Below are 10,526 nucleotides of genomic sequence, written 5' to 3' on the forward strand. Positions count from 1 at the left end.
GCATAGCGGTTTATGAAATTTGATCTTACATTTATGTATACATGTAAGTTCACAACTAAATATTCAAAACTTCTAATATCCCAAAAATGTTATTTTCAGAAATGAAATTTTGTGAATATTTTTGGTACCTTTAGTTAACCAGCAATCTGAGGGACTGGAAATAAGGGCATACCCACGAAATTGTTATAAAAGTTTTTACATGTTTGAGGGAACTAATACAGATCAGAGTGCTGGTTTAAGGGTTTAATATATCCCATGGGACTGAAGAAACAGTCTCTTCCCAGGTACTGAGGGAGAATGTAAGTGTTTACTCCTTGCTCTCACCAGGACAGAGAAATTGGAATTGAAGAGATTACTCCTTAGGGAACTGAGAAATGAGAGTAGTTGGGCTTGGTTACCTAACTTATGCAAGGGTTAGATAGGAATGTAATGGGTTACCTTGGTACTTTACAATGAGACTTAGGAAAGGGAGGTAAGGGCTACGCTTCCAAGGGATTGAGGATGGGAATGTAAAGACTACCCTCCCAAGGCAACAAGGAATGGGAATGTAAGGGCTACCCTCCCAAGGGACTGAGGTTTGGGAATGTAAGGGCTACCCTCCCAAGGGACTGAGGTTTGGGAATGCAAGGGCTACCCTCCCAAGGGACTGATGTTTGGGAATGCAAGGGCTACCCTCCAAAGGGACTGAAGTTTGGGAATGAAAGGGCTACCCTCCAAAGGGACTGAGGTTTGGGAATGAAAGGGCTACCCTCCCAAGGGACTGAGGTTTGGAAATGAAAGGGCTGCCTTACCAAAGGCATTGAAGAATGGGAATGTAAAGGCTACCCTCCCAAGGAACTGAGGAATGGGAATGTAAGGGCTACGCTCCCAAGGGACTGAGGTTTGGAAATGAAAGGGCTGCCTTACCAAAGGCCTTGAAGAATGAGAATGTAAAGGCTACCCTCCCAGGGGACTGAGGTTTGGGAATGTAAGGACTATCCTCTCAAGGGCCTGAAGTATAGGAATGTAAGGGCTAGCCTCCCAAGGAACTGAGGATTCGGAATGAAAGGACTACCCTCCCAAGGGTTTATGTACACACATGTACTATAGGATACAAAATTTTAATGTCAATATTAAATAACAAGCAGACAACATTGAGTGACAGTTGATTAATTTATGTCCTTCGGAACTCTAATTGAAAAATGTCTTACTTTAACAATGTTTATGTAATAAGAATTTGCACAGGAAAAGTGACTAAACCTTAGCTCCATAACTATACTGACATGTTATTGTTTGTATCTTTGTGCTAGGGAGTGAGAAGTACACATGGACTTGAAGCCCCCCTCTCTAAGGATGGCAGTCTCTTGGTCTCCATGGAGGTTAGCAATTTTACTTGGGAAAAAATAGATTATTGGTATTAATATGCTGATAAATGTACTTTTGTTTTGATGAGCTAATAAATGTACCTGGGTTTTGATGAGCTAATTAATGTACCTGTGTTCTGATGAGCTTATAAACATACCTGTGTTATGATGAGCTAATAAACATACCTGTGTTTTGATGAGCTTATAAATGTACCTGTGTTTTGATGAGCTTGTAAATGTAACTGTGTTTTGATGAGCTAATAAATGTACATGTGTTTTGATGACTACACTCAAGGTAACATCATGATTTTCAAGAGTACCAAATTTTGAGATATGTTGTATCATTATGCACAATTATATATTCATTATGGTAAGTTTGTATCAAAGACACGTTTTAATTAACATTAATTTGCCTTCATGCAAAAATTATTCTTGATATGATCTTTAGTTTTTAGTTTTGCCAACACTACAAGAGATTTTTTTTTTCAGTTTATCAGATTTTTAACAAAGTCAGCGAATAAGAAACTGGAGGAAAATTTTCTAAGAATCCACAAGTAAGTATGTATTCTCTCACTTCCACAGTAATATCATGGCAGTTTATTAATCTGTGAGACTTACAATGCTGTCGTAATCAATATCAATATAGATTTCTACACATATCAGTATAGGTACAACTGCAAGTTTATTGTTCCTGGTTTGAATTTGAGTTGTTTCCCCTTGACCAGCACAAAATAGCTGATTTACTGTCGATAAAATTTTGAAATAAAATTTTACAGATATTTATTGGTGTGATCATATGCTAAAATGTACCCGGTATTAGACATTATAAACAGGAACACTACCAGTACAATGTTTGTAAATACTTTGAATGTAATTAAGTATAACTGATGTACAGGTAAAGGAGTACCTTTATACTATTCACTATACCAAGATAATATAGTTACTGTGTTCTATATTTTATATAAAGGTCGACAGTGAAATGAAATACACAATTTTGATTTGTATTAAGCAATCAGAAAGTGAAAAAATGTGTAAAATGACATTGTGATTATAAGGTTTTTTCTATGTGAAATAAATTTATTCGGGTCATTCCTTTGCTGCAGATTTTTTGAAAGTGTGAAGAAAATTGATGGTATGGAGAATAAACTTGCCAGAAGAGAGAGGAAGAAAAAAGATAAAAGATCAGCTGGAGATGGTGATGTGGAGTTTGTGAAGAATGTAAAGAGTAGTAATAAGTTTGTGGAACCTTCACGGGGGACAAACAGTGGCAACAGTGTATCTACCCCATCTGATTTAGGCATAACGATTGGACAACGCTCTCCCACAAAAGTTGGTACCATTAGTCCTGGAGCAACAGAAGATAGCAATGCAAGGCGTACCAGTAAAACTGCAGACAGAGGTAGCTCTGGGGCTATAGATGAAGAAGATAATGGTACAAAGGGAAAATGCAGCTGTGAGGCTGTTGATAAAGGAGGTATTGGTGCGAGGGAAAGCTATGGATCAGATGAAGGTAGTAGCAGTGGAACACCAGTGAATGAGGATTCCTCCATTGGAGTAGGTAGTGGTGGGTTTGATCAGGACAGGTATGGCCAGGATGGCTCCAAGTATCATGACACAGTGGACATAATCACAGGAGACATGAGCACATGTCTGCTGTATAAAGATTTGACCTGATAAAATGAAAAAGTTACACATGAAGACTGCCTCTCCAGAACTATGAGGATATTGTAGCCCTAGGTTGTGGAGGTAATGTGTGAAATATGAGTTCTGTGATATAGTGATTTATCTAAGGTTGGAAAGTCAGTCATGGACATTACTGTACAATATCTTTGTTATCTTAAGAATTTTCCTGTAGTACAGTATAGAGGAGCTATTTGAAGTTAACATCTGTAACTTCTATTATGTATATAACTTCAAATTATTTTGTATATAACTTTATACACATATAAAGGTTATATTCACATAAACTGCCAATTTCATGCAAGGCTGATGCATGATTTTGTTAAAGATACTTTTCTAAATCATTTTGAAACATTGAAAACAAAAGGGGTGATTATTCTCACCCTAATCATTTTGAAATATGAAAAAAAAAATGGTGAATAATTCTTCCCATGCGGTACACCAGCATTACGCATTCAAACTTCTCAATTCCATTATCGACACAGGATTTTGTAATTTCATATAGATTATGCAACATTTTGAATATTTATCTGTAAGTGAGGATTGATTTTTTCCCTTTAATCCATCAGTCACATAATATAATATTTTTTTAATTGATAAATACAATAGGTTACAATAGGATATTTTATTGACACGTGCATTAAATTGCCTCTATATCCATATCATTACTAGTATACAGTATGAAATACATAGTATATTAGGTTATACCTCGGTTGACTGATTTATAACTGGCTAAGTAATTAAATTTTATCTCCCGATTTTTTCAATAATTATCTAAATTAATTTCAAAGTCTACTACTGTTTTGGATCTTATAACCGGCTCAGGCAGGTCAAATGTACAACATGATTTTAAGATTGTGCTCAGTTTTGAAAAAGCAAAAAAAATATTGGTGTCTCATACCAGGAGAAAGTGTGTTCGAGTGATCCTTGCCTGGCTGTCTATGTACAAAAGTGGTTGTAAGACTATCCCTACAACTTAATGCAGAATTCCCAAAAGGGAAAACTATTGACACACATATCTATCCTGAAGCTTGCCAGGATGAATTTTGACTATCAAAATGCTTCTGTCTCCAAAACTGGTCAACCATAACGTTTTCATGGTTGTGTTTAAATTGTTCATACACCAAAAACAATAACATCTGTGAAAGTTCTAGTAATATCCAAAAGTTGATCTTTTGACCATGTGACGTCATAAGAGAAATATCTCCCAGTCAGCTGGTGCTAAAATACGATATAAAACGACAGATTTCTGATTATCTTTCAAAACTGAATGCCATTTGTACATCCCCATTGTTTTATGAACCCATTGCCATGAGTCACATTTGGTGTGGGAAGCGGCATAGACAATACAGTGCAAACAGAACCCCATTACCAGCATTGTAAACACTTCATAATTATTTCACGAGGGAGCTTTCCGGATTCTTAATGATATGTGACGTCATAATAAAAAGTTATTCCTTGAAACAGAATGTCTTCACTTTTTACGTTGTTTAATAATTTCAGACCTTCGCTTTGTGTAGTGTTGATGTATATTAAATGATAAATGTTCTCGACGTTGTTGAGCTAAATATAAAATCGAATCCCGGATCTTCTCTTTCCAAGGAATTGGAATAAACATTGACCTTTTTGGCCAATTAAGAACTTGGACAAACAAGAGTTAGCAATGACCTTGTATTAAAGTTAGTTACTGAAGAGTTCTAGAAGGACAATGCAATTGTATGGCGCAGTTTTGATGGTATGTTTTTTGTACAGAATTGATTGTCAATGCCATGATCTCGGAGACTGTAATGTATCTGGGTTCATATATCTTCAAATGAAATTGGAAAGTTGTAGTGAACAGTCGTGTCGTTCCTTGGTACATAAAGTTAGGTAGGACGGTTTAGTGCACGGAGATTGATTTTAATTTTCATAGCGAGGACATCCATCAATTATCTGTAGCGACCACTAATTGGTTTAATCCATCTATGTTATCGATCAACGATGACAGAATGGGCGAAGATACCTGAACCGTCACGTGTGCGAAATTAACATCTTGCTATGTTGTTGAATCCCGACCTTGAGTAGATAAACAAAGCTATGGAATCTCAATGTGATGGACATTTCGGTATTAGATATCTCCACGTAGAGATCGGACATACGATATATGTATATATACATACAGTGTGTATTACTTCGGACTAAATTGCTGATTCAGCATCCGGGATCTTGAATGGATAGTCTGTAGGTAGTGATGAATACAAAAACACCGGAAATTAACAAATGAGGAAATCTGGCTAAAGATGTCAAACTGACGTATTGGTAGTCTCAAATCGAAAAATAATGAATTTTTGTGATGACCGAATACAGTAATCGCCAGTCTTGTTCAAGTCAAACTTTTTAATAATGAAATACAGCAAAAACATTCTTTAAAAATCGAACACTTAATGATTTTTAGAGGCTAAGCGATTTTGTTTGTAAAGAAGATTTGGCACCGAGGAAACATGCTAACGAGGAAAACGAACCTAGACGAATGACAATAGAGCTTGCTTTATTTATTTGAGTTTACACATACAGCCGTACAGATACATCGAATGAGCATTTGGAATATTGATTTATGTGTGATTGTATCCCTTGTTATTAATGAATTAGAATGCGTGTATTTTAGATATGAATGTAGGCGATCGAGCCTGCCGATTTTCATTCCTAATCATGGAACGTTTCATGGTATGACCTTGTCCGTCTGTCTATCCGTCAGTCGCAATCTTTCGTTTCCTTGTTTCTCCATCTGTTTTCCACCGATCACTTTCAAACTTGGTAGGTTTGTCACCATGACATAAAGTTTTGTTTTCCTGTACAGTAATTGGCTGAGGTGACGAACACTCACGCACAGCCAGCGACAGGGGGCGCTACGTGTGTGATCATTTGTTTGTCGTTTTCCCCCTCTTTTGTAATAAACTGTTTGATATATTGAGCATATATTTGACTCTCTAACATGCATTACGGTAAATTTACTCTTTTGTAGTGATGTGTATACGGTGTCATTGGCCCCTAATATACGTTGGCTTTTTACTCCAACAAATCAGGATGTGAAACGACTCTGCAACCTTGATAAAATCAGGCTTAGGAATCATCCATTAAATTCATTGTACAATTCCATTTTATACAGTACAGAACAAAGTCTTTTTTAGATACACACTCTATACTGCAAATATGAAAAACTGGATCATTTAAGAAACTATTGATCATGTTGTAATACAAAGCTTTCATTCAAGACCTAAGAAATCATACAGACTGAAAATCTTAAATCATTAATTGTTTTTAACGATTTTATTAAGCTTGCTTTGACGGAAAATATCTGAACACATTTCCGAAGTAACAGGGATCAATATATTATGTTATTTAGAACATAAATCGCTTGGGTAAAGATTTGATTTATCGTCTAGATCAATGGAGTGACCATTGTCGACTGAATTGAGTAGAGCAGAATGTTTGTAGTAGCATTGTGAATGAATTTCAATGACAATTTGGTCAGATCTGGTGTACTTTAAACTAAAACCTTGATACAGAGTCCTTTTTTTACTAAACATTGTCAAATATTAATCCGGATAGAGCTGACCAATTAATTTAAATAAAGTACTTTTTCCAATGTCACGGTCAAAAAGATTTACAAGCCGACGTAATGACAATATTATAAGTGCATGCGGTATTGTTTATGAATTAGGATTTTCTAAGCACCATATTTATCAGTTATGGGTTATATGTATCTTACTAAGGTATAAAATTCTCCATTTTATCAATAAAGTCGTATTCCTAATTTGAAGGTAAGATGTGTCACGCCTGCATTCTGATGTTATGATATTATAGGATGTGTAACAAAACTATATATAAAGAAAGGTAATAAATCAGTGACCAGGACTCGGTAGCAACCATATACCCGTATTGTTAAATAAATCATTTTCATGAGGTGCTGTTATCGTAAATTTCAAAGGGTATCTTTAATCCACTAACTCATATGTCCAAGAAGTGCTGCGCAGTTAAAGCGACACTAATTCTATAGTTATGGAGTTCTATACTTTGAATACTTTCTACTCACATAAAACAAAGGTTTTTTTTGTTTTTTTTTCCAGATCTCGAAATTTGATATCTTCGAAAACATTATTATACAACACATTAATATAGGTATACCTTGGAATATATACGTCTCGTACAAATGATACAGATGACATGGACCCATTTTTCAATAAATGTGATTTACATAAATATGTCTTTTATATATATAGACATCGACATTAGTAGATACCCAAGTTCAAATGCATTACCTGAATCTACCTCATGATCTACGTGTTTGCAAAACCAACCGTTTTTGAGACAAAGCGTTACTGTTATATGAAGACTCGAAAATATTATGTTATACATGTATACATAATGGATTAACTATTATTGATTTGAAATGTTTGATCTTGCGACTCCGCCATCAGATATCGAGTTTAATCGATAGGCTAGTACAGTTTGTGTGATAGTGATGGCTTGGATAACCTATATTTGGCTTTACGACACTTCAGTTATACACATTTTAAAATCGTATCGATAACACCAGTGTTGTTTACTCGAATGGGACAGTTGATACCCACATTATCAACATCTCGTAAGCTTGTGATTAAACCATTGATTTATCTATTGTTAAAATTTACTTCCCTACATTTGTTATTGAACATGGATGTATTTGTTTAAATGGAATTAAACAAATTTATACAGGTATGCATATAAACATTCATCAGTGACAGGAAAAATCAATAAGAGTCGTCATAGAAACTACTAAAAGCACGAGATCAATAAGATGCATATTTAGTTGTAATATAAAGTGAGTTATAAAAGATGCGTGAACTAAATTATGACATAAAATGGGGATGACATATTGATTTTCAAACCATACACATCGACGTTTAAGGCAAACTTCTTTAAGATTCTGTAGAACTGGATGATGTGGATAGCAGTTTCATAAGGCCCCGAACCCAGATATTACTTGTCACATGTGATTAAAATATTGATCTTCTTTCTAAGTTTTAGAAGTGCCAGAAGTTTAGTTGTTTGACCAGATAGCACCTTTGATGGTATATCATATAGTAACCTTGACATATTTACAAGTTCACGGAGGTTATCTATGTCAAACCAATTAAATGATTTGCTTCACGAGGCCCCTGAATCCAAGAGTATTGATACTTGGCTAACTAGGTACTTGGGGTGGAGTGCTATGGAATGGCATTGATCTGTCCTTGTTCAGAATGAGATTTATCAGTTTGGTATAGACATATTTAAGATGTTAAAATATAGTATAAAGAGCTTTGCTTTATTAAGCAATGAGTGCAAATATTCGCCATATGGGCCAAAATGTAAATTCATCTGTCAATTTGTCCAATCGTCCCAATAGCCGACTGTCTAAGGGACAGCTGATGTTTCAACCATTTATCCACTCAGCCGCACACAGACCATGACACTGTTTACAACCGCATGATACACTAAAACAACACGAAGGCACCGAAGAGAGACTGGAGTCGAGGCTTTCAATATTTTAACATTTGCACTCTTTGCTTGATAAAGGAATTAGACGTTTCCGTAAGCTTGCAAAACACAATTTTCAATCGCTGCTTGTTTTAAAGATAACGTCTTCTGACTGGTCTAATTTCAAGGTTAAAGAAGTCAACTATGTTTAAACATGTAAAGAATCATATCAATATTCAGGAGACTCGGGGTCCTTTTCATTTGGAAGCGGTGGCCAGATTTTAATGAAAACTACAGCCCCAGGAGGGATCATTACAGTATTTGTAATATCATGAACTCTGACACTATATTTCTTTTGTAATGTACGTATGAACGTTATTCAAGAATCATAGATAAAGACTATGTTAATATTCTTGCTTAATATCGATATGAGCGATACAGGACGAAAAGGAACAGTGGCTAGCAAACAGATAAAGATATCACAGACACAATGTTACCGATAACAGTAGTGACTACAGAAGTGATGAAGACGTGACAGACACAATGTTACAGATAACGGTAGTGACTAGAGAAGTGATGAAGACGTGACAGACACAATGTTACAGATAAAGGTAGTGACTAGAGAAGTGATGAAGACATGACAGACACAATGTTACAGATAACGGTAGTGACTAGAGAAGTGATGAAGACGTGACAGACACAATGTTACAGATAAAGGTAGTGACTAGAGAAGTGATGAAGACATGACAGACACAATGTTACAGATAACGGTAGTGACTAGAGAAGTGATGAAGACGTGACAGACACAATGTTACAGATAAAGGTAGTGACTAGAGAAGTGATTGAGACGTGACAAACACAATGTTACAGATAATGGTAGTGACTAGAGAAGTGATGAAGAAGTGTCAAACACAATGTTACAGATAACGGTAGTGACTAGAGAAGTGATTGAGACGTGACAAACACAATGTTACAGATAAAGGTAGTGACTAGAGAAGTGATGAAGACGTGACAGACACAATGTTACAGATAACGGTAGTGACTAGAGAAGTGATGAAGACGTGACAGACACAATGTTACAGATAAAGGAAGTGACTAGAGAAGTGATGAAGACGTGACAGACACAATGTTATAGATAACGGTAGTGACTAGAGAAGTGATGAAGTCGTGACAGACACAATGTTACAGATAACGGTAGTGACTAGAGAAGTGATTGAGACGTGACAAACACAATGTTACAGATAAAGGTAGTGACTAGAGAAGTGATGAAGACGTGACAAACACAATGTTACAGATAACGGTAGTGATTAGAGAAGTGATGAAGACATGACAGACACAATGTTACAGATAAAGGTAGTGACTAGAGAAGTGATGAAGACGTGACAGACACAATGTTACAGATAACGGTAGTGACTAGAGAAGTGATGAAGACATGACAGACACAATGTTACAGATAACGGTAATGACTAGAGAAGTGATGAAGACGTGACAGACACAATGTTACAGATAAAGGTAGTGACTAGAGAAGTGATGAAGACGTGACAAACACAATGTTACAGATAAAGGTAGTGACTAGAGAAGTGATGAAGACGTGACAGACACAATGTTACAGATAAAGGAAGTGACTAGAGAAGTGATGAAGACGTGACAGACACAATGTTATAGATAACGGTAGTGACTAGAGAAGTGATGAAGTCGTGACAGACACAATGTTACAGATAACGGTAGTGACTAGAGAAGTGATTGAGACGTGACAAACACAATGTTACAGATAAAGGTAGTGACTAGAGAAGTGATGAAGACGTGACAAACACAATGTTACAGATAACGGTAGTGATTAGAGAAGTGATGAAGACATGACAGACACAATGTTACAGATAAAGGTAGTGACTAGAGAAGTGATGAAGACGTGACAGACACAATGTTACAGATAACGGTAGTGACTAGAAAAGTGATGAAGACATGACAGACACAATGTTACAGATAACGGTAATGACTAGAGAAGTGATGAAGACGTGACAGACA

At 36.0% G+C, this 10,526-nt stretch overlaps 1 protein-coding gene across 1 annotated transcript in view; it reads left to right on the forward strand.

Moving 5' to 3' along the window:
- The window catches only part of LOC132543881 (tRNA wybutosine-synthesizing protein 3 homolog), a 9,540-nt gene extending 5,054 nt beyond the window's left edge, over positions 1-4,486 (forward strand). Inside the window, exons 5-7 of the mRNA XM_060207414.1 lie at positions 1,290-1,358; positions 1,833-1,897; positions 2,447-4,486. Coding sequence (XP_060063397.1) covers positions 1,290-1,358; positions 1,833-1,897; positions 2,447-3,017 — 705 coding nt within the window. The 3' untranslated portion in view covers positions 3,018-4,486. The remainder of the gene's footprint in view (positions 1-1,289; positions 1,359-1,832; positions 1,898-2,446) is intronic.
- The last annotated feature ends 6,040 nt before the right edge of the window (positions 4,487-10,526 follow it).

Source organism: Ylistrum balloti, unplaced genomic scaffold (genome assembly GCF_031769215.1).
Source record: "Ylistrum balloti isolate Yb309-2 unplaced genomic scaffold, AGI_CSIRO_Ybal_v1 Utg369772, whole genome shotgun sequence".
NCBI lineage: Eukaryota > Metazoa > Mollusca > Bivalvia > Pectinida > Pectinidae > Ylistrum > Ylistrum balloti.